Below are 25026 nucleotides of genomic sequence, written 5' to 3' on the forward strand. Positions count from 1 at the left end.
ACAGGGAGGGCAGGAATATCTAGAGTTTCTTCCTCTAGAGAAAAGGTAAGTGCACTAGGAGGCACTGAGGAAAAGGAAGCTTTCTGAACTAATGCTTGGTAACTATTTCTGCCCTTACCCACACCCTCGTCCCTAAGGAACAAGAATAGCAATTCATTTGTTTCTTTCCTTTCCCATTTCCTTCAGGGACTTGAAACAGATGGGAGTGTCACTTCCAGGCCACCAGAAGAGGATCTTGTGCAGCATCCAAGGCTTTAAGGAATGATCGATCAGTCGTTGCATTCTTAAGCTTGAAAAATGCCCATCCTTACCAGATATCACTTGGAATCATTCCTATGGCAATTGCTTCCAAATGAGTGACTGGACAAACAAAGCAAAACAACCAGAACTGAAAAAGCTCACGAGGCAACACCACCTGCTCTCATTTCTGTTCCCCCTTGCTTTAGCTCTACAGCAGCCATCAGTACGTTTCAGAGCACTGGTCTTAGAAAATGTTCTCTGTTTTCTGCAGTCCACTTTGTGCAGCACTAAGCAGACCTTGCAGTCCTCATACTGGACTTTCAGACCCTCAGTATATCACATGGAATACAAAGTGGGTGGAGGGTGGTGGATAATGTTTTAAGATTGGAGATGAGGGTTCAAGATGGACTGGGACATTCAGGGAGCAGGCACAAGAACATAGACAGGTAGAGACAGGGCTCATTCACTCATTCACTCCTCCTCACTTCAGCACCCTTCTGTCTTTCTTATTTTGCATCAGGAACAAACTATTCAGTCCTTCACAAGGCTTCTGGTACAGCATATATTTTTTAATTCAGCTATTCTTGCTGTGAACACCACCCTGTGGTGTACTTCTTTCTTTGGAGGAGAAACTGGGAGTAGAAGCACACCCTGCTGTAACTTGTGTGATCACATCACCTCAGCATGTTGCTGTTTTGCACATGCACACTTCAGTGGGGAGATTTACATCTCTCCAAACTGCTTAACTCTTTTGCCATGGACAGAAACCCTATACGTATCCATTTTTCTCTGCCCCTTTTAAAAAGAGCCAATAGTCTTGTTTGGCTGGATTAGGGTATTTGTAACAGAAAAATGTGTAGGTGGTCTGTCTTACTCCTTCTCTGTGGAGGAAATGTTATTATTTATCAGATCTCACGACAGTTATAGTCTGTAAATAATATTTTGTAAATAAACCTGTGGCAGAGCAGGCTGTGTTGGAATTCTTTGGCTTATTTCAAATGTGATTGAGACCTTTAGCATACATATCATAAGTCCCAGCAGGGTCCTTACATCCATCTTTAGTTGTTTCAGCCAATGGTCTTTGTCCATTTAACTTGCAGATGTATCATGGAAGTGCAATTGCATTAGGATTAAAGGATACCTTTGCAGCTGATCACTTCAGATTTTTTTTCAACCCATTTACAGGCATATCTATCTAACATCCAAGTCCATTGTTTTACAGATCCTGCGATTATTCCTAAATCATAAGTATTAGCAACTACTGCTGTGTTTGATGAAAGACATGTGAGTAGCACTTCTTTCTCCTGCAGACTAGACTGTCCAGGAGAAAGAAAAATTCTCACTGATGTTCCTAAGACTTTTTCCCAATTGGGAAGAGTAGCTACCTCAAGATTTATTTTTCAAGTCTAGGTTGGTGAAGGTGAGTGCTACACATTCAGCAGTGTGACTTGCTAGAGATAACAGTGTTTCCATAACTGTATCATGCTCTAAATTCTTAAGGCTATAAATTAACACTGCTGCTTTCTGGGAAGGATGACAGGAGGGCTGAGAAGCAGAGATCCAAAGAACTGCAACCTGATGCAAGAAGGAAAGCTGAAAAGCAAAGCTCTGAGTTTTTAGTGTATCAGTCTTAGCAATACATATCTTTAACATGAAGTACAGGTAACCAGTAAAGTTGCTACCTGGCAGATACCCAAGCTAGCAGATAAGCCCTGATGAGGCTGACACAAGATTAAGAGCTTGTGTCATGCACATGTAAACTCTGGCTTGTCATTGCAGGTGATAGGGAAGTGGGAGTGGTTGATCCATCAGATACTTGTGCTGCCACACAGAGGGACCTTAACCGGGGGGAGCAATGAGAAGAGAGGAGATTCAGGAAGTTGAACCAAGGGAAAGGCAGAGCCTCATGACTGGGGAGGAATAGTCTCATGCGCCAGTACAAGCTGGGGACTGGAAGGCAGCTTTGCAGGAAAGGACTTGCAAGTCATTGTGAACAGAAAGTTGCACCAGAAAGTCCTTTAGCAAAAGAAGGCAACAGTACCTGGGCTCCATTTCAGCAAATGCCTGACCTGTAACTGGAAGGAGGCAATTATTCCTCTTTATTTAAGCATTGGTCAAACACCTGAAGTGTTGTGTCCAATTTTGGGGTCTCCAGTACAAAGAAGGATATAAACTTAATGGAGCAAGTCCAGTGAAAGGCCACTGTGGTTTTGAAGGGATTAGAGCATCTGACATATAGGGAGAGGCTCAGAGAGCTGGAGGCTGTTCAGCCTCGAGAGGAGAATGTTTAGGTGGCTTATATCATTGTGTATGAGTATCTGATGGGAGTAAAAAAGGAGCCAGACATTCCCCAGTGGTATCCACTGAAAGAAGTACAGTGAGAACATACCAAAATGCAGTACATTCTGTTTGAAGGTGAAAAAAACTTAGTGAGAGTTCTTAACACTGGAACAGATTATCCAGGTCTGTAAGTAAAGTATTAAAAAGCAACCTGCTGTGGTTGACCCTGCTCTGAGCAGGGAAGTCCCCTCCAACTTCAAGTGTTAGGAGCTGCTGAATCAGCTGGCCTGGTAGAGAAAAGGCTGTTCAGTTCCATATCCTCAGGGTACAGCCAGTAGCAAGCCTGAGCATGTATTCCCAATAGGCACTCATGCACAGAAAATCCCCAAGTCTATAATGTGTGCATGTCTATAAATGCTGACACTGTACATGACTGGCCGGAGGCAGAGAGCACAGCAGACATGCAAGCACAGCACCAACAGCCTAATCCTCTTCCCGGCTCTGGCTGATCAGGATGAACCTGTTAGAGGGAAACACATACATGTACACGCTGGATCCCTCTAGTGCCGAAGACCAGCCATCCTACAGCCGGCTCCAAGCCCTGGAGCCTGAGCTGCTCTCCTCAGTTGCTGGCACCAGGATACACAAATCCTCAAGGCCTGAAGCCCTGCTGCAGTGGTGGGCATGCAGATATGCACACACACACCCTGAAGTCCTCCAGGAATTAGCCTTAGACATGGGCTCTACCCAGCAGCTGAATGCAGGATTCCCTGGTCTCCCAGGGTCTTCACACACAGATGCAAACTCTTCTCTTTCAGCTGGTCTCCAGACCCACAAGTAGCTCGAGCATCTCACTCACACACATCTTCATAGCATTTAGCCAGACTCACAGCCATGCCATGTCCTGGCTCTCAAATCTCTCACCTTACTCACCAGCTACTCTGACTTGATTTTGCTGGCGATAACACAAGGACATACACAACCACATAACATGCATGCACTCAGATCTGTCCAGTTGCTGGCATTCAGATCCACTTGCACCGAACAGATCCCATGCAGAGAACAACAAAAAAAAAGCGCTATTATGAAGACAGGACAGATCACACTGATGACACACAGGGCATGGCCAGACAAGTATACTGTGTACGTGCAGCCACCTCCTTCTGTGCCTTTTTCCTGTCAGTCTTTCCTCATGGCACTTCCCATCCTTGATCACTCCTGTTTCCTGCCTTTGATCTCCCCCCTACACATCCCATACCCCTCAGAGGGGAAACCTCCCTTTAACCCACAAGGTAATCCCTTCCCATTGACTCCACTGGATAGCTCTCCTACCCAGACACCAAGGCTACAGTCCAGTGATAGTTCTGGGAGGAGCAGAATTAGTGCTTCTCTGCCTCAGCATTGCTCTTCCCTGCACTCCTTGGTGTTTGTGGGCACAACCTTTTAATAATATGGTCTAGAAACAACCTCTTACAACAATGCCTACAAACTAGCAACAGCTACAGTAAGAAAAAAACAGTAAAAAACCTCAAGACATTCACTAGATCAATTTGCAAGGAGTCATTAAAGATTTTCCCTAAATTGGCAAGAGATCAAGAGTAAGTTTCAGGTCTCTGAAGTGTAGAAACATTGGTGCTTACAACAAAGAGGCGTTTCACCTTCAGTGACCATCACAATACCATGCTTAGAACCATGAATATCAAGCACAAACACTTTCTGAGAAGCAATAGTTAGGGGCAAACCAAACAAAATGTGCACTTTTATTACAATCCATTTCCATCTCACTGGAATACCCACCTCTGAGGGATACGTGAAGCAGACTACAATATTGCTGAAGTGCAGTCTTGCACTGTTTTAAATGAGAGCTACTCTTCAGGCACAGAAAAACAGAAATCTGGAAAGGAGACCAAGAGGTAGAGAGAGAAAGGCCATGTTCAGACTCCTGATCTCTGGAGGCTGGGTAGAATAGCCTTACATACATTTGGCAACGTATAGAAAATCTGTACTAAGGCAATTCTACTGCCAAAGACAGCAACTCTCATGGGTGGCTGAACAAACACAGCAGACACAGGTTAATGGAAAAAACCCACACATTTTATTGAATGCAAACAGTGGTTGGACAGTGTTGTTATTCAAAAGGTTTGTTCAGTTTGAGACAGTTTCTAGTCCAGGAAATGGGGCTCGGTGCAGTAACGCTCAGAGCCAAACAGTACATTGCAATTACACTGCGGCTTTCACTGACAGCAGTGAAAGAAACCCTACTGGAACAGGAGACATTGCTCAGTCTGCTGAATCCTCATCCATGCACTGAGACGCCTCCTCACCATGTGCTGCCCGTCCTTCTGACGGTCTTTATTTGTAAACATGCATTCTTTGGACTGTTTTGCTACTCTGGTTCCCAGCCTGGCTGTCCAGAAACCACACTGGGAAACAATTCATTTTGGGAAGGGGAAGATTTTTTTTTTTAAAAAAAGCTTCCAAACTCAGAAACAGAGTAGTAGTTCAAACACTGCCAGTTTAATCTGGCTAAGGAAAAAAAACGACAAGACAGTTAATCAGTAAAATCCATTAGAGACAGAAGAGCTATAGCAGGTTAGCTTTTTCCAGCAACAGTAACAGAGTCCCACTACTTTATGCCTCCACACTCTAACCCAGGTAGAGGAAGACATCTGATAATGAGGTGTCACAAGACATAGAAGACAGAAGTGGGCCGAGATGCAGGCTTCCACCTTCTCAAGTCAAATCATCGTTCTTGGCTCCACAGAACTGAAGAATGCTCTCAGCCCTTCCCAGCACCTGCCACCAGGCCCTTCTTGCTTCTTCCACCAGGCGGTGGTGGAGGTCTGATCTTTCTCCTCCAGAGTCTTGAGGGATCAGCGATTGTGCACTCACCTTGATCACAGCCCCCAACCTGGAATATACTGTGGCCAGGAAGCTGTGACAGGAGAAGAGGTCCTTTCTTGGTGGGTGTGCAGAGTGAAGTCTAGGAACAGTGAATCCTACATGAGGGAAAACTGTGCTGGCATAGTCTCCATTGGTAGCAGTCTGCCTTGTCAGGCAGAGGGGTAGGACAATTGCAGAGGGGAGGAGTACTGAGTGAGGGGGTCTTGAGGGAATGCCCCCTCTGAGCTCCTCAGCGCGCTGTTTTTGCACGGACGGTGTGACACTTGATACACAGCACGTGCCCATCCAGAGGAAAGCACCCATTCTCGTCTGCTTCAATGGACAAGGGCTTCCCACAGTCCTAAACAGGAAGAGGGAGCTCAGTGATGGCCAAGAACAGGGTGAAGGCATTCAAGGACGTAAGAAATGCCCCACAGGGTCAGGATAATCGCTCACAGCCCACTGCTCTGTCCCTAGTGGTACTAATGGGAGATGCTGTTTTGAGGGGAGAGAAGTACCAGCAAGTTCCCCTCCTACATACTGCTGATGTATTGGGGTGTTAGAGAGTGCAATAACCCTGCACAGTCCCTGTGTTTGTGCCGGTGAATGTCTAATCTTTTTCTGATTATGCTTCAAAAACACTCCAGATTCATTCAAAACAACTTCAGTGTTTGGTCAGCCTAGACAACAAAGATGCCCAGCTGCTGGTGATGGCACAGGAGGCATGGGAGGAGTGGGGCCACCAGGCTTACCTCACACTTGTAACATTTCATGTGGAAATTTTTCTCCAATGCAACAACACGCACTGTCTCATCCTTTCCAGGCTCTGGCATGATAGGTTCACTACAGACTGAGCAGCGTGGAGCATACTTCCTGCAACACAGAACCATGGAGGAGACCATGACCACCGTGGTGACGTTCAAAGCAGACTTGTCAGTGCTGTTCAATGGCATTAGCAGCAGAGGAATAATAAATGTTTAGGTGGAAAGACATCTTCATACTTAGCTGACTCATTTTTAACTTCATGTCTGACAGACAACATGGGCAACCCAACCCCATACTACAGCAGAAAGAAGCAGGTGTGAGGGAATCTGCCCTCTCTCATACCCCACATGCACATGCTCTCTCCATACCTGTGGTAGTCATCCACACAGTGTGGCTGGTTGGACTGGTCCACAATAAAAGAGGTCCCCTCCAGGGGGGTATGGCACATCACGCAGGTGAAGCACTGGGGATGGTATGAGTTACCAGTGGCCTTCAGCATCCGGTCTGTGATGGTCTGCTTGCAGACACTGCACTTTTCCAAGGTGCTCTGAGCCCAAAGAAAACAAGTAAGACACATGAATCCAATCTCCCACTCCCGTGAGGCTACACTACAGAAAGCAAAGATGGAAGGAGGAAGGGAAAGCAAGAGAACAACCACAGCAAGCTCAGTTCTCTCCAGCAGCTTTCATCCCAGTGACTCACAGCATAGCAGTCCTCACAAAAGGGCTTCTCATCCACATTGTAGAACTGCTGCCCCTGCAGCTGCTTCTCACATTTGAAGCAGGTGAAGCATTCCACGTGGAAGAGGCGGTCCAGGGCCCTCACAGCTGGCTGGGTTCGTGACAGAGGCTTCCGGCAGAAGCCACAGAGCTCTGTCAATGGAAGAGGAAAAGGATCAGGAGAGATGAAAACCCATCACACCCTTAATCCTACTGCTGTCCATTGAAGGCACACACCAGAAGTTGCAGCCTCTGCTGGGGGTGGATGCTCCATATCCTTCATTAGTTTCTGGGTCAACTTCTCCAGCTCTTCTACCTCCTTCATTGTCAGACAGGAATTCCCCCTAGGTGGATCTGCACTGGAACCTGTGGGTCTATGCTGCAGGAAGAGGAAACATTAAATCCGAAAAGACAGACTTCCCCCCCCCCACCTTGTCCCTAATTAATCTATTTCTCTAGCCTTTACAGGTCCTCTCTGTTCATCTCTAGGAACAATATGCCATCCACTGTGCTTGGTTCTTTCAACCTTTGCATGAAGTCCTACCCCTCTGCACTACAATCTCTATAGTTACATCTCCCTTTCCGATTGCTAACAGCCTCCCACAGCCTGGGGCAGATCCACCCTCATCCTCCCAGTTTCACTCCTGGTGTGCCTGTCCAAAGACACCAGTCGCAGGGCTCTTTCCCTTACCGCGTCTCTTGCAGCAGCAGGTTGTTCTGTTGGGCGTGGCTTCTCCTGCACTTGCGGTCTTTCCCTCTGCTGGGCATAGCTGAAATTGGAGGGCTGTGGTCGAGAGGAGGGGCCTGAAGGTGAAGGGGCTGTGAACTGAGTCTGAAGGGAGGTAGGGTATCTTGTAGAATTTGAGGGAGCCACTGGAACACTGTCACCTGATTTGGACACAGACTTAGGAGAGCTAGCAACAGGAGATGGGGTGAATTTAGGGGTAGGCTGAGCAGAAGGGAGAGAGGGAGGTGGAGGAACTGGTGCTTGAGGCTCCTTGCGTTGCTGTGGGGCTGCCCATGGGGTTGGGGTGGGGTTCAAATCCACCCCAGGGGGCTTGAAAGATGAGCTTCCACTTGGCTTTGGTGTGAACTTGGAAGGAAAGGAATGAGGAGTATCTTTGGGTGCAGATGGTATTTCCACAGGGGCTTTTGGGGCCAATGGTTTCTCCAGAGAGCCTGTGGATCCCGGAGTTATCTGTAAAGAGAAACAGCAGAGAGAAAACAGGCAGTTATCAGCAAGGTGGAAGAGAAAACGTGCCACCTATAGCAGTGAATCAGCAGCTATCCCAGACCCAGAATGCAAGGGGTTTCCACACTGTGACATATTTAGCAGTACTGACAAGTTGCAAGAGCCATGTTTTCCAGTCCTTGACCAACACTTCCATGCTATGGTTTATCCACATATTTTAATCTTCAGTAGCACCTTTCTCACTACCTCTGTTCAGCAAACCAGTCACCTCTTCTTCCACCTGCAACACTCTGGACAGCTCACCCGGGATTTGAAGGGGTCATTCTTCTCCATGTCATCCAACATTACAGACAGTGAGTCAATCTCAAGATCAACGCTGCTCATCATGCCACGTACCTACACGGCCATCCATGAGGAAAAAGGGAGCAGAGCATGTTACAGGACCAGCCACAGAAATGGGTGTATCATTCCCTTACAATAGCATATTTTGCTACTTTGGACTGTACAGATCTGCTCCCTGCTTTGAATGGATAAAAAGCTGGTGAGGATGAACAGGACACAGTCTCCAAGGTCTACAAACAGTGGGAAAATGCACAGCCCAAGGAAGCTCTCAGATTTAGGTGGGAAAAGACATCTGGGTCATTCTGTAGTCCAGCACTCTGCTCACAGCAGGGCTAATTCCCAAGCAACACCAGGCTGCTCAAGGCCCCATGCAGATGACTTCACAACATTCCCAATGATGCAGGTTCCCCAGTCTTTCTAGGCACACGTGCCAGCAATGAGCCACCCTTGGAGTGGAACAGGGTTTTCTTCTGTCCAAGAGGAATTTCCCTTGCCACAACTTCTGTCCACTGTCTCTTGTTGTGCCTGAGTAAGAAGAATCTGTCTTCTCTCCAGCCCTCCTTTAGGTATTGCAGACTCCAGTCAGATCCCAGCATTGGCAGCCTCTTCTGCTCCAACCGCCAAAGGCTGCTGTGACCTTTCACTGGATTGCATCTCATTCAGTATTCCAGAGGGGTTATTATACTGTAGAGCCAACTGGATACAGTCCTCCAAGATGCAGCCCCACTAGCACAGAAGGGAGGAGTATTCACTGTCCTTGTCCTTCTCTCCCAGGTGCAGCCCAGCATGTGGTTGGCCTTTATTGCCACAAGGGCGCATTGCTGGCTCACATTCAACCCTCTGTCCACCAGGAACCCTGGGTCCTTCCCCACAGAGCTGCAGCCCAGCCAGCTGACCCTAATCTGCGCTGGTCCACTGGCTGATCCTGCTTTCCCAGGTTCTCAGGGCTTCCACTGCTGAGTTCAGACAGTAGTGAGAAGCTGTCCCAACTCAGAGAGCATCACACACAAACCACACTTCCTTGGACCTCACTCACCTGTGGGGCAGGAACCTTGCTCACAGGTCCTTCGTCGAACATTGGTGGAGGAGGAGGAGGTGGAGAAGGAGGAGAAGGAAAAGCTTCATCTGGGGCTGGTGGAAAAGGTTCTTCAAAGGGTGGTGGGGGTGGTGGAAATGCACAGTTTGAGGAGAAGCTTGCATCCTCCCCAGGTGGAGGAGGAGGTGGCAGTGGCAGGTCTATGGGGAAGAATGAGAATAAAGTGACTTCAGATAATTTCTTACTCCTAGCCAGGAGGGTTCTTGAAGGTATTGCAGCAAGCAGGATCATAGAATCACAGAGTGGTTTGGGATGGAAGAGATCTTAAAGAATAACTAGTTTGAACCTCACTGCTATGGGCAAGGATGCCACTCACTACATCAGGATGCTGAGGGCCCCTTCCAGTGTCACCTTGAACACTTCCAGAAATGGGGCATCCACCTCTCTGGGCAACCTGCTCCAGTGCCTCACCACCCTCTGAGTAAAGAATTTCTTCCTGACATTTAATCTAAACCAGTCCTCTTTCAGTTTAAAACCCTTATCCTTTTACTACCTGTACACATAAAATCTCAATCTCCCTCTTTTTTATAATCCCCTGAAGATGGTAGAAGGCCACAATGAGTTCTCCCCAGAGCTTTCTCTTCTCTAGGCTGACAAACCTCAGCTCTCTCAGCCTGTCTTCCTAAAAGAGGTGCTCCCACCCTTGGATCATCTTCGTGGTCTCGTCTGGATTCAGTCCCCATCTTTCTTGTACTGAGGACCCCAGAGCCAAATGCAGCATTCCAGGTGGGGTCTCACAAGAGTGGAGCAGAGAGGCAGAATCCCTCCCCCATCTGCTGGTCTCCTTTTGATGAAGCTCAGGATTCCATCAGCCTTCTGGGCACATTGGTTTCCCTGTACTCACAGGACCTCAGCACTCATCAAGGACAACTGAACTCCACAGGCTGTTTTTCACCTTGTCCAAAGCTTTCCATAATCATTTAATCTTTCCTCAGTAGCTGCTGCTATTAGCCACCGGTCAGAGTTATACATTTGGGAAACATACCTAGCTATGCTCCTTCCCACTCCTTGTCTCATTCCTTGGTCCCCAGCATACCCTGCTCTTGCCACTAACTGGCTCAGATTACTGAACACAGGGTAGCGTACATGGAATGCCAGTGGACAACCCAGGACCTTTGAGAGCTTGTGTTTTCACATGAAAATAAGCTGGCATTTCACAGCAGCATAGTAAGCACTACAAGAAACAAGTGGGGAAAAAAACCAAGCTGGACCAATTACCCCTTATGTGTATGAGGAATCTTTGAAACACTTTTGTTTTTCTGGGGGTAAAACCAGCTTTGATTTTTGAGGCTAGTATGTCTTCACATCCAATATACATCATGACATGAGAAATTTTCCAAAACCCTTTTAAGCAGGCTGAAAGGCACCAGAGCACCTCAGTTTTCTAGAAAACCCCATTGCTTCCACCTATTCGTATTTGCCAAAGATGCAGAACAAGTAAAACTGACCATTTTCTACTACAACACGGAGAAATAAATGTGAATCCTCTTCCCTTCATCACGTAGGGAAGAAAGCATCCTCATATCAACCACACAGCAAAGAACATCGAAGATGAGGAGGTGTAACTTCCACATGCCTTCTCCCAGACACCCACCTCTCTTCCTAGCTAGCCCCAATGAGCAGTAGGGTGAAAGACCAAACTTTTCACTGCAGCTACTCCAAATGCAACTTTTAACAGCAGTAATCAAATAGTCTCATCTTTATATCCAGCTGTTGTCAACAGGCTTTATAAGGACTTCTCATCTGTAACCTAAGGGAGATGATATTGCCCTTTTAGAAAACAACAGACAAAAATATTAGCCTGTGGAATGCATAAACTGCCCTGGTATGCAACACCTCTTCCAAACAAACTTTCTTGTGCTGCAGAAATTCTGCTGGGGGGAGGGAGCAATACTATGTATTTTTTTTTTCTTTGAATTTACAGCTTGGGATCAAGCTTGTACATGCTTGACTTTTGGTTTATTGAAACCATAAGAAACAAAACCCTGATCTGTTGTCACATTGCTTCAGATGCACTAAAAGCCTGTTTTATGAATTATTCACAGAACAAGAAAGTTCCCCACAAAGTTGTTATACCAGATTTACAGAATAATCAATACTAAATATAACATTCCTACAGCAATACTAACTTAGCCATCCTGTCATTTAAGACAAAGAGTCAACTGCTACAGCTCTGTATCATACTACATTTTGTTTGGGGAGTGTATAAGAAAGGGACAGAAGGACTGAAGATATGCACCAGAGGAGGATCAAATCAGACACATTTCTCTCATGACTGAGTTTTGGTGGCTCATCTGTACTTCAGCTGTCTTGCTGGCAGCCCTTACCCAATGATGACACAGCAGCTTATGACAAATGGTTCTCCTGCTAGTTTTTCTGTCTAGTTACTCCATAATGCCCACTTTAACGATAGGAGAAACAGAGCAAGCAACACCTAATGCTCCACTTATACTGTATATTGAAAAATAAATTTTAACATTCCATCTGTCTACTTCAGGTAATATTTGTGTTCGTTTGAGACCTTCTGACATGCACCATCCCTAATCCAGACAACTACAGCAGAAAATGACAAGTCCTAAGACAGGACCTTGGTTTCCACAGACACAAGATTCCAGCCAACAACATACAAGAAATAGGTCATTAGACTTAGCTGGTACAATTTTAGGAGGCAGAAGCACCAGCATGTCCTTATGACTTCAGAAATGGGAAAAAAATGGCTTAATCATTTTTCTCCTCTAAGCAAAGGACCAGTCTTGCTACCATCAGGTCAGCTGCCCACCAACTTGGCACACTAACCTGGAAAAGATCAGTGTTGCAAGTCTCTGCTAAACAGTGAAAGACATTTAAACCAGCAGCTCACATTCTCTGAACATGTGTGTCCTGACTGAGGCACACTCTTTACTTGACAGAGCCTTGGGGAAATAGGCAATATAAAGCATTAGCAAAGAGTCCCTACAGAAATTTCTGGTGGCCCCAGAAAGTGTTCAAACTACAGAGTCACACAACCAGTAACCTGCATCTTAAAGGAAACAAAACCAACCAAGCAACAAAACATGGAACAAAAAAAAACCCACTCTACCACTGCAGGAAACAAAAAAAGGCCACACAAAAAAAAAAAAAAAAAAAAAAAAAAAAAAAAAAAAAAAAAGAAAGAAAGAAAGAAGTAAGAAAACCACAGTGAAACAAGAAGTCCCTCTACACAGGAAAACCCAACCCAAACCACTAGGAAAAAGTACAAAACTGTACAGGCCATACAAACTTAACTCTAAGTCTCACTTCCTGTTTATCATCGCTGCCACTATTTTTTCATACAATTATTTCTCCCTCCTCTTTTCCAGCATGAAAGGCAGCAATTGCAGAGTCCGCAAGAAGGACAGTCAGAGACAACAAACTTGAGCTGGGACCAATCAACAAGAAGGAGAACAGCATGATTCATCACTATCAGGGTCAACTTCTCTGCAACATACTTGCTCTCAGACATGCTGTCCAGAAATGGACTGCAATTACACAACTATGCACCCAGGGAATACTGTGAAAAATCCACTGCATTCCTCCAGCTTCAGGGCAGTGCAGGACAGCCTCCCCATTCCTTTCCTAATGGAGACAATATGTACTTTGAGATTATTTCCAATCCATTTATCTCATTATGGAACCTGCTATCCTCTATGGCAAGACTATCCATCACTTATAGCAGTTATGGCCCTGTTCTCATATTCAGCCCACCTATAAACCTCCCACCCTGAGAATTCAGAAATGCACATTCACATCTGCCATGCCAGCTTTGACCTACCTTCTGCCAGCAGGGACATGGGTGGTAATGGAATCTCCCCCACCTTCCCTATCTGAGCACGCTGGGCACCTGGACCAGGAGGTGGAGGCAGTGACGACTCTGACGCACCCCCAGCCTTGAAGGGGTTCACCTTGGGTTTAGGGGCAACCACAGGTGCAAACTTCTTCTGTGGGTTGTAGAAGGAAGGGGTAGAAATGTTGATGCTGACTGTGGATGTCATGCGGGTCCCTGGGGCACCTGGGGAGGCCATCTTCTCAGTACCTAGCAGGAGAGAAGAAGGAGGAAACCTACATGAAGTCATCCTTGGGCCAGAGTGGAAATTAATGGAGAAGAACATGTTAAACAAAGGGATAGAGGAATTTAACCCAGGCCAGAGGCTGAGGTGCCTGACCAGTGCACTTACAAGACCAGCAGAGGAAAAGGAAGAACATAAACGGCAGACAGCTCAAATGAGCCATCACACTTCACCATTTCAACTCAAGATGGCATTAACCACAATTAGGTTCTTGCAAAGAGAAAACCCAGATTTCCACTGCACTGGAGCCCTGCGCCTGTGGTGACCAGAAGGAGCGGTCACCCCGCACCCCAAAGGATGCCCCCAGAAGTGGAATCAGCATTTCCTCTCCCCCTTTACCCGATAACGCCAGCCGGTTCCTCTCGAGTGCCAGCAATGCCCCCTCTCCCCCGGCACTCCCACCCTTTACCTACCTCCAGGCCCCTCCATACTGCCGGAGCCCGCACGGCCGGGCGGGAGAGGGTCTCCCGGAGCTGGGCGATGCCAGCCCGTGTCTCCTGCCTGCCCCGGCCGGGCTCCGCCGCCCGCTCCGCCCCCGCCAGGAAGCGCTCCCCGGATGCCGCCGCCCCCCGCCCAGCGCCCCGGCCGCCGGGCTGAGCCCCGGGCCCGCCCCAGCAAACGCAGGATGCCCGGCCGGGCCGGCTGTGCTGGGAACGGCGGCTGTCCCGAGCAGAGGCGCATCCCCAGGACTGCCCGGTCCTGCGATCCAGGCCAGCAAGCTCACCCGTGCTAGAAGCCTCCATGGAGCCAGACGCTTTGTTGTAAAGCCTGGCATGCCCACAGCCCACCTAACACCCCAGCACAATAGGGCTGCCGTCAGCACAGGGGCTCCGTGCCAGCTTTTCACGTTGGCATGTCCGAATCGGTGCCCCTCCGCGCTGCCGGCCTCTCCCACGGACAACAACAGCTGCTGCCACAGACAGCCCGGGTGCCACAAACACCCGCCCACCCCCATTAACCCCTGGCTGCTGCTAAGACCTGCACGTCCCATTCTAAGCGCTCCCACGGCTCAGTGCAGTGTGGCACGATATAGCAGCAACCGGTCCCAGCTTCCCTAGGTCACAAGCGTGTGGCAACACAAAGTCCACGCTGCTGAACTTTTCCTTCCCTTTGTGCAGTGCTGATAAGATGCATACACTTGGAGAACTCTTCGGGGAGTTTCAAAAGGAGAATGAGGCTGCAACAATAAGCAGAAGCCAAAAAGCTGTGCTGAGCATTCCCCCTGGATTCAGAATGGGAAAGGGCCAAGGCAGAAGAGTAATTAGCAAGGTCTGACCTCACTCCAAACTTTTAGGGGTCAACAGACTTGCCAGTCAGAAGGGACTGACCAACTCCCTCCATTCTGCAGTTCCCACCAAGCTTCAGAAGCTGTCAAAAAACACCTCCAGCCTTTCTTTAGAGACTTTTGCCTCCTTCTCCATTATTTCACTAGGATGTAATGAACCACTTGGCAGTAGTTCTACCAGATTTGACAGGATTATGAGCAGAACACTACAGTGACAATGTCACTTCTAATCACGGGGTTAGTCAACACACAGTCTGGGGACATCGGCTGCTTCACAAAAAAACCCACTGGCTTTGCAACCAGCAGCTGCTATCCCCCTTAACCTAAAGCAGCCCATTTCCCAGTACGCCGTGTCTGTGTCGCACTTAGGGCACTTGCTGCTCGGGGCTGTTTCCACCCAGCAGCTGCCCCTGCTCATCCTCACTTCTGGTTATCAGTCCACCCACACACAGACCAAACCGGCTGAGAAAGCTTGGCCTTGCAGAGAGTCACCCCCTCCAGCCCTGGAGTGTTGCCAGTGCCATCTAAGCCTTACCAGAAACACACAGCTCACACAGGTCCTGTGGTGCAGTTTGTGAGAGCTGTGGGAGAGGGAGTGTCACATCAACAGAAGTAATCTCAAATCTTTCTCATCCTCACATTTACCCTGAGGGGTGAGATTTTTCTACCTGCTCTAACAGCATTTAGGATGACTCAAGTGGAGCTATGAAGAAAGATGCCCCCAAAGGCCACATTCAGGATACCTAAGTTGCCTCATACACTATTTCTTTCTGAGAGCAGGAAAAAGTAGGAGGACAGAACCAAGGGACACCTCCTTCAGCAAGAGGGTCAATTCTCACAGTGGGTCTGCCACCTGTTATACACCCAGACAGCTTCCACTTCTTTGATGCCATGACACCACTGTCAACAGCTCTGCTCCTTTCCCGGGGTTGCAAAAGCAGGAGGAACCTAAAGAAGCAGAGAGCCAAGTGACATTTTTCACTTCTGTTGGTAAAAGCAGTTTGGCAGCAGCCACGCTGGGAGCCCCTATAGCTCCACACATCGCATCTGTACTTCCCCATCGTCCAACTTCCCCCCAGCTGAGGGGAGTTAGAGGAGAACAAAAAAAAAAAAACCCAAAACAAAAACAAAAAAAAACAAACAAAACAAAAAAAACCCCACACCCACCAAAGGAAAAATCCAAACAAACAAGATCCACAAACAAGAATATTAAGAACAGATTAAACGGATTCAGGAGTTATGCTGCTTTTCATCCAGAAAGTTCTCCTAGCCTGCCCCAAAGTTGCAAAGCTTCAAAGAGAGCAAAGTCTATCAGCTATGCAAGCTGCAAGGTAAAGCCTTAGAGCAACCGGGCTGGGGGAGGGGGTTATTCGGAGCTACTAATTTCTCTCCCAGATACTGAGCTCGCCTCCTCCCTATGCAAGGGAGGGAAAAAAACCCGGGGGAAACTCCAAAAACTATGCAAACATATTTAAAACGTTAGAAAGTTCTACGGCTTTGCAAGCGTTTTCTCAGGGCACTCCCAGGGAGCCAGAAAGTCATAAATTAGGCAAATTTCATGCACAAAGGGCCCCAGATTCTTCTCTCGAGCACATCTGGAAAAAGGCTCGCGAGGTGTCTCGGTCATCCAAGCTCACACAAAAGAGATCCTGTCCCGAGCAGAGCCCGGCAGCACCCCCTCCCTATCCCCCCGCTGCTGGGGCTGTGCGGGAACGCCGACTCGCCTCCATTCCACCGGCAGGGAGGAAAACTCACCACACACACACAGACACACACAAACCTGCTTTTTTTGTGGAGGGCCAAGCACCACCTCCCCCCCGAGCCAGTACCAGGAGCGAAGGGCTGTGTCCGAGGCGCAGAGCCGTGCGGGAGGGAGCGGCAGGAAACCCGCACCCCTCCGCGCCACCCCCGGGGCGAAGGACAAAGGCTTTGTTGCCAAGCCGAGCGAAGAGACTCACCTCTGGGGGAGCGGGAAGTGCCACCCCGGCACTGGGGCTGTCGGGGCCGGGCTGCTCGGCTGCCCCGGCCCGCCCGCCGGCAGCAGCAGCAGCGAGAGGCGGAGGAGCTGCCGAGCCCCGGCGCTTCCTCCCAACTCGCGAAAAAAGCCTCGCCCAGGCAAAGTTGTTTGACCATAAAAGGCGCGAGGCCGCGGCACAGCTGAGCTCACTCGCTGGGGAATGTGGCAATGAGGTAACGGGGGCTGGGGCTTGCCGGGGCACCGGCCCCGGGCTCTGCCGGCGGGGAGGGGGCGAGCGCTCTGCCCGCGGCCGTCGCCAACGAGACGCGTCTGGCGGGGTTTTCCCCGGCGCCCACCCTGGGCCCGGCTCGCTGCCTGCCCCCCGCACGGAGAGCCCGCTCCTCCCGCCTTGTCTAACCTTGGAGCTGCCCCCAGCCCGCGATTTCACTTCCAGTCGCTGAGCTGGATTTTCGGAAGGAATGCGGCGGCTCTGGTGAGTCAGGGTCCCTGCTGGCCTCCTCCCCGCCCGAGCCAGCTGTGAGAGCATCTGACTCACGCTGCCCCGATCTGCCAGAAATTAAAGCAAACATCAGATGACTCCACCGTGCAGAAAAGCGACTTGTTCTCCTTGTACTGGCTGCAAGGCAAACACTATTAGCTGGTTTATATCAAACACTATCCACATGAATTGCTTTGTTGGAGTGCCAGTGCTGCACATTCGTTTTATTTTTATCCCAGTGCTTGCTTCGGGCTCAGCTGTAGAACAGGGGCAGCCTGACCCAGCCCAACAGAATGTAATTTTCAACCCCAGCCTTTGCTGCTTCTCCTTGCTTCAGAGCCTCTCATGAAGGAGGAGCATCAATAAAGATATTCCCTGTGCTTTGTGCAATCATTGTATTTGACTTTGGAATCTGGCCTTAATTTCGGGGTTAATACCCCTACTGTTGCAAGTTCCCTGGAGAATTTCTGTGTTTGGTAGTGCTCAGGGGACTTGGGGCGTGTCTGCTCCAAAGACTTACCTATCAACACAGGCACCTTTCAGAACTGATAATTTACTTGCAGGTGAGTGAGTAAGCCACAAACCACACCAGTGACACTCCCAGTCTGCACCACTGCAGAACTCCCACATTAGAGAGCTATGCAAAGAGATTCATCCAAGGTTTAAATCCAGTGTAAACAAATCTTTAATTTTACATGTAAAATTTGTACAAAGAGGTTGTATCTTTTATTTAACCAGATGATAAAATTCGAAAAAGTCTCTCTGAGGTTTTTCAGTGTGACATACCATTTGAAAATACCACCCATAGCAGCGCCCAGCACTGAGCATCTCACTCCTTACACATTGCAACCTGCAACCATTGAATCACTGATCTATAGCTCTGAATTTCTTAGAGATATATAGGTCTTCTGTGGATGCTAAATAATCCTGCTGCTTTTCTAGGCATGGCATCCGTTCTGTTATCTCCCATGATTAATGCACAAAGTAATTATACAGAATAAAGAATGTATCTCTGTGATGGGTCTTCTAGCAGTGTCGCTTTTCTACTGCGGACAACCTTCCCTCTTGTTCAAGTAAAGATGTCAGTGCTGAGCTAAAAAGAATTCACTGCGTGATTGTGAACCAAATTCTAGAATATCACAACACACCCTACACAATGAGCCTGACGTCAGAGAACTCTGCCACTGTTCCCTGGGCTAGTTCTGACTTCTGAGAAAACAAAGAATGTCTCAGACTGAGATTTAAAAAGTGCTGAGTGAATATGAAAAAAAAAAAAATCTATGCTTTTATACTTTCTGGTCACATCCCCATAAATCCAGATGCTTGCATGTTTGATTTTCTCGCCAGTGTGTTGATGTTAAAAGCTCATGAAGGCAGATCAAGGAAAGTGTGAATAAGAAAAAGAAAAGCAGCCCTCATAGACATTTTGTATGAACTCCTCACTATGAGGAAACAAATGCAAAACACATGTTTTGCAGGTTGCATGTGTGAAAGCTAGAATTCTCAAATCAGAATACATCAGAATACACAGGGGAAACTAATCTGATTTTGTGCTTGCCACAGAGTGAATTTAAAGTTTGTGCTTTTGTAATTGGAAATGAAGATTAACTAACTTCTCTGTTAGTTCTGATTCCTCCAGAAAGAAAATAACAATCTCCTTATGATAACAGTCTTCCTTCACTAAATTATTGGCTTGAAAGAGTAAGCATTTTTCTGTTGCAAATGAAAATTAGAGCCTTGAGAGGCACACAGTTGTAGTCACACTCATTAGCTGAAGCAAAATCTTAGTCCTGAAGAGGCATTTAGCTGCCTGGGTACAGAGATGGATCAGCAGGTATACTTGGCTTGTGCCAGACCTTGTTATTTCTGGAATTAGCAGCTGTCCTCTGCATAAGTCACTTTGGCTGTTCCATGCCATGAATAAAAGTGATCTGGTATTTTGGAGTGTATTGTGGTGTGAATGCTACTGTCACCATGGGTGAAGTGACAGCCCACTACAAAGCAGGTGTTGGAGGGATTTAGAATACGCAGTTCTAGCTGGGTGCTTCATTTGAAGCAAGTGACAGGAAGCTACTGCTACTGGCCATCAAATCAAAGCTTAGAAATGCTGAGAGTTCACGGCGGCCATCTCAGGAAGACTAAGTTTTAATGGAGACAGTTATAGAGAATCTTTGCTGGCAATTCAGTCATGTAACGCAATGAGTAAAAGAATATGACCACAGAGAAGTGGTGTGGCAAATTCATGTACTGCATTGGGATAAGGTATGTGCTAGCACTGGTTAGGTGCCTATAAAATGAAAATAAAAATAGATGTAAGAAGAAAAAAATAAGTCCTTGAGTACAAAAGGAAGAACTATTTGCAAGAACACTATAGGGGAATTAAACTTACAGGGCAGAAAATCTTTTTTGATAGCCAGGTATGGTTTAGGTAGTGGCAGATGGGAATCTTTGTGATAAATATGTGTTCAAGATCAAAGGAAAGCAATCTGGAATCTGGACAGGCTGCTTTACTTCTGTTAAAAATGCAAAATGTCTGCATCTGTATAATTTCCATCCATATCAACAGATCAATTAGTGCCATTTTATCTCAGCGTGAGTTAGTTAACAGTTAGTGATGCCATGCAGGAGCCCATGTTTTTCCTAAGCAACAAAAAGTTCTGACTCCAATCTGTGTTGAATCTCTGATGCTTCTTTAATCACATAACTTCTGTTTAGTCTAACCACGTTTTATTGATTAACGTTAAATTGCTACTTAATCAGCTTTCCCCATGCTGTATTAAATGCTACGTCTGGACCAACTGGAAGGGTTGGGAATATATAATGGATCTGCTTTGGTCTCCAGGCCAAATAGTTGGGCTTGCACTGTCCAGGGCAGGGCCACCTGCAGCAAATTGCCTGCATCCACATGGGCCAACAGATGTTACAGCTGGGTGATCTCAGAGTTCTTTTCTGAGCTGAACAATTCTATGATTCTATGTAATTCACCCTGGTAGGAGGTCTCCGAGGATCTGCTGTGCTCCCACAGCACAGCCTCTCCTGGTGTGCTCCTCGCTCCCTCCCTTGAGCAGGGTGTTCTCTGTGTGAAAGACAACATGTGGCCCAGATTGTCCCCTGCCAGGCTGCTGCTCACACCCCTTTTGGAGGCCATGACATGTGCAAAGCTGTCTTTTTTTCTGACCAAACAGCAGTTTCAATTTGGAGTGCCTTAGTGCCATTGTGGGCTGCATGTTGACAGCTGGGTGCCACACACCCAGAGCTGTGCTGGGGACACCAGAGCCTCATGAGACAGCAGTCCTTACAAGCCTTGTCATCTCCCTGCCTCTGTGCAACTGGCACGCAGTCAGGAACGCTATTTGCAAAGGTCATGAGTTCTGGAGACATCCCTGGATGACCAGCGACCCAGGACATACAGCTAGAGCGTCTCTGTGCTGGTTCTCTTCAGAACCGAGCCTGCTGTGCAAAACACATCGGAAGTGTGGGTCCCGAAGAAGGGGAGCTGTTCAGCAGCTACAGAGAGCCTCTGGGATCTCAGAGAAGGGCCACTGTAGGTGCTCAAATCCTACTGTGAAGGTACTACACAGTACACACACACTTCAAAAGGCATTCCACCCACACAGTTAAGATTGTCCTGACTAAAACACTAGAATAGGCCAAAAGCTGTAAACAGAAAAAAAAAACCTCAAACCCTTGCTGTGTCATGAAACACTTCTTTAGTGGGGCAAATCAGCCATATACACATAAGAGGAAGCAAAGTATCCCTGTGGAATGACCTTGGTCATGCCAGGATATGACTGGCCATCGGAGCAGCCAGGCAGCCAGGAGAACAGGGGACTGGCTGTGATGTCTGTCCAGGGAAGAAGCTCCATTTCCAGCAAAGCTGGCAGGTCTTTCCTAGACAGAGCCATGACGGGGCTCTGGGGCAGGAGGTACAGCTCCCAGAGGAGTTACTACTGCTGTTTCTGTATCTCCTTCCACCAAAATTTCCTGCTGCTCCTCAGCAGGCAGCGGTCTGCAATTCCATGGCTCCTGGGGCTGGCTCACTGGCAGGCTTCCTTCCCCTCACACAGCCCTCCCACACCTCCTGCTCTCTGCTGCTGTGCTCTGTGCCCAAAGAAAAAGATATGCAAGCAGGCTGTCCCAGTGGATATCTCTTCCCTCAGGTGCTGCATGACCTGTTCTGCAACTCTGGAAGGCTATGAGATGGCTCCTGGGCATGCCCATGTGTATGGCTGAGTGTGGATGGCTGCCAGAGCCCATTCTGCTCAAAAAGCTGCCATTTCCACATTCCAAGGCATCCTTGCCATTTCCTCAACTGTATGCCCCACCCCTTGCCACCAGCAAGACAAGCAGTGACATATTTGGCTGTTCTGTGGCAAATATTGCTGCTTGTCTGAACTGTCAAAGAAACACATCTGTCAGCCTGCTAATTAAAGAGTTCCTGTGTGCTGCAAGCCTCTTTCCACCCAAGTACCACACTGCCATGGTAGAAGTCTCTTTTCTTCACTTATGTAGAGCTGTAAGCATGGCACAAACAAGCCACGCTCCTTCCAACAAATGAGTTTGATCAGATGTAGGTACTCCTGGGTGTTGCACTCCGGTGGATTTAGACAGGCAGTCCCAGGAGTAATTCCAGTGTGTGTCTGTGTCAGGGGGAGGGTGCTGTTTCCTGGGAAAAGGGTTCTTCCCCTATATCCTCCCTGTGACAAAGCTGAGACACAAAAGCAGGTTCTCAACTCTCTTGATCTCATACTGAGCCTCCTCCTATGTGGTGCAGTAGAAGTTCTGGTGGTGCTCCCAGGGAAGCACCTGGTGCAGCTGCTTGGTACTGGAGGGAGAGAGATGCCAAGCTACAGTCCCAGTAACATTAACCTGGAACAGGATCCTGGTCACTCCAGTCCCCAAGTGGCACATGTCTGCCTCAGTGGTACTATTTTCTTGCATAAGAACTGAGGTAGCCAAATAAGCAGGCACAGGCTTTGGAGACTGCTCTGTGTTTTGTAGTGTGCCTACAAAGTTGCACCATGCATATGCCAGGGCATGCTGGACTTGAGAGCACATTAAGAATACACAAGCAGATTGCTCTGGTGAGGAAGAATGAATGTCCATGCCTGCATTATGTACAGGGTGTGGATCCTGCAGCAAACCAGTCTCTCATAAAACCAAGTAATTATTTGACTCCAGACTGGAGTCCTGGCAAAATCTACTATGTACACAGTGTAGATGATCATGGAACCAAGGCCCTGGAGCAAAGCAATAGACCAACCAAACAGACAATACAGGCATATGGTCCAACAGTCTGCTTGCCAAAAAAAAAAAAAAAGAAAAAAAAAAAAAAAGAAAAAAAGAAAAAAAAGATGGCAAATGTTATCCACGAGCTGCACAATAGAACACCATTTCATTACAGCTTTAAGAGATGCAACCCCTCAAGCCCTTGCAGAAGAGCTACTATCCTGCCAGCGGCTAGGAGTCTGTGACAAGTGACAACTTATGGGAGAGAGCTGTTTTTTTCAAGCAGAGTATGATTTTCAGTAGGTTGAAAATATAACGTGTAAGAGGCCTAACTAAAAATCTGCGCTAAGTTCCTTCTGCATCCAGCAAAGTGATCAAGCATGATATAAAAGCCACTGACTGGAGGACAGGGTAGTAGTGGTTACAAGCCACCAGTGCCAGTGGCCAGTAGCTAATCCAAGTGATATTGAGAGATCAGCAGCCACAGCTATCCCTCAAAAGGCAGGAGAGGTCCTCAAAAAGTGTTCCATCTTGCATTACTGAGTCATTGACTCTCGGCATGTACTCTAGTGGAGGTGCATTTCCTTCAATGAAGGCATTCTTCAGTTGCCTTGATGAAGATCAATATGATGACCATGGTACTTGGCAAACCTGACCCTTTGCTTTCGTGGCTCATGAAAAAAAGTCATTTGGAACCTTTAACCTTACCCAAACCACTTCAGTTTCCCTACAGACCACTTCACTGGCATTTGGCCAGATGCGATCTACATGAAGGTCATCTGCGTTTAGGCTTCATCTGCAAATATACTTCTTCCCTGGGATTCTTGAGTCCCAAGTTGTGTCTGTGACAGTGCTGGCTAAAGGTTGGGGGCAGCAAGTAGTGAAAGATGCCTGGAAACTAAGCCAGCAGAATCTCACCAAGGTGCTAATGAAAACAAGCTCAGATTATGAGGAAAGGCCTATCAAACCATTTTCTACAGAGTGACTGATGGTTTCAGAGACAGTGTTAGACTTGCTGCTGCCAAAGGAAATGAACAGGATGTTTACAAAGCTATTTCAGTGTTGCTTTTCCTGGGCTTCTCACCAACAGCTTTCTTTCCAACACCTTGGTACACAGTGTCCAATGTCATGAGAAGGATTACTGAGTCCTACCAGCACCAGTCGTTTTGCTTCCTGTTTATTTAGCCTTTGTGGCCATGCTTTCCAAAAACTCTGTCCTCCCAAGGTGGTCATCAAGCCTCTATCTTTAAGAACATATATAAAAAAAGAGATCTGGTAAAAAGGAGGACTATATTTGGTGTAGAAGTAAACAAGAAAATATTGTGGATTTGTGTAAGAGCGTGTCAAATTTGAAACAGTGCAAGAGCCACATATTACATCCAGTCAATGTACAGACAAGGATTGCAACCTCAGATACAACACCCTGCAAGGGAAGGAGCTGCCTTAGTTCCACTTGTCACTTGCTTTGGACACATTGGACAGCCTGCATATCTCCAATGCAGTAAAACAGCTCCTATTTTCTCCTGATCCAAGAAAGAGGAAATCTGCAGAGAGGTCCAAATTTAAACGCACATATGGGACACTGTCTCCCTCTGAAGTTTCAGAAGGAGGCATTCCACAGGGGCTAGACTACACGCTGCCAGTGAGTCTTCTTGAGGAAGGAGACTGGGAAAGGTAGAGGGTACAGTTCATCTGTGAAAAATATGATGAAGATCTGGCTGATACTGTTCATTGCCTCTAACTTCTTAGATGATATCACTGCAGACAGATATCAGCCCTTTGGTGCCAAAAGCCAAAATTCAACTTAATGACCTTAGCTTGCAGTCAAGATTAGAGGGACACTAAATTGTAGACTTTTTTACTCTTTAATGTTGCATATTCTCAGGCCCCTGGCTTGGTTTTGAGGCTACAATGACTCCCTCATTAGACTCAGAATTAATTTTGTCTTTCAGTCTACACTGATGAGAAGCCTACAGTATGCTGCATCCTCCTTTGCTGTCTTAGCAGATTATACCAGAGACCAAGAGTCTCCACTTGTGTTTGCTTTTGACTCAGAAATTGTTGTTCTCCAAATCCCTGCACCTCCAAGCAAGGAATGGAATTTCAATTTACATAGTTGGTGCCTGAAGAATTCCACTCTCCTAAACATAGCAGTTATTTATGTGACTTCAGGGACCATGAGAACAGAACTCTCCTTGTCTACAATCATTCCAACTCTTTCTGCCAGCTGATTGTAAACTGAGGAAGAAGTGGTAAATATAGAAGTATGATGTTATCTTACCTATTTTGGATTAAGATGAATTTTGGGGAGATAGAAAAGAAAAGTGGCCTTCTGTGAGAGCAGATAAAAGCTAAGAGGCTTTGCCTTAGCCCAGTATTGACACATAGCACCTGCACAAGACTCTGTGGTGCAACAATAAACATTATTCCAAGATTTTCTAATAGTCATCTCTT

The 25026-nt window shown here is 47.3% G+C and overlaps 2 protein-coding genes across 7 annotated transcripts in view; one reads left to right on the top strand and one right to left on the bottom strand.

Moving 5' to 3' along the window:
* Positions 1-1205, top strand: part of EPHA1 (EPH receptor A1) — a 33807-nt gene extending 32602 nt beyond the window's left edge. Inside the window, exon 18 of the mRNA XM_053934528.1 lies at positions 187-1205. Coding sequence (XP_053790503.1) covers positions 187-265 — 79 coding nt within the window. The 3' untranslated portion in view covers positions 266-1205. The remainder of the gene's footprint in view (positions 1-186) is intronic.
* A 3387-nt stretch (positions 1206-4592) lies between these two features.
* The window catches only part of ZYX (zyxin), a 29135-nt gene continuing 8701 nt past the window's right edge, over positions 4593-25026 (bottom strand). For 2 of the 6 annotated variants that reach the window (XM_053934912.1, XM_053934911.1), the window contains exons 2-10: positions 13308-13568; positions 9458-9657; positions 8383-8475; positions 7579-8085; positions 7125-7266; positions 6871-7040; positions 6537-6715; positions 6156-6276; positions 4593-5764 (exon numbers count right to left, since the gene is read on the bottom strand). In XM_053934912.1, coding sequence (XP_053790887.1) covers positions 5654-5764; positions 6156-6276; positions 6537-6715; positions 6871-7040; positions 7125-7266; positions 7579-8085; positions 8383-8475; positions 9458-9657; positions 13308-13557 — 1773 coding nt within the window. In that variant the 5' untranslated portion in view covers positions 13558-13568 and the 3' untranslated portion in view covers positions 4593-5653. Of the gene's footprint in view, positions 5765-6155; positions 6277-6536; positions 6716-6870; positions 7041-7124; positions 7267-7578; positions 8086-8382; positions 8476-9457; positions 9658-13307; positions 13569-14015; positions 14092-16845; positions 17036-17262; positions 17435-25026 lie in introns of those variants that run through there. The other 4 variants (XM_053934908.1, XM_053934907.1, XM_053934910.1 and 1 more) reach the window with 4 other exon arrangements.

Source organism: Vidua chalybeata, chromosome 2 (genome assembly GCF_026979565.1).
Source record: "Vidua chalybeata isolate OUT-0048 chromosome 2, bVidCha1 merged haplotype, whole genome shotgun sequence".
Taxonomy (NCBI): domain Eukaryota; kingdom Metazoa; phylum Chordata; class Aves; order Passeriformes; family Viduidae; genus Vidua; species Vidua chalybeata.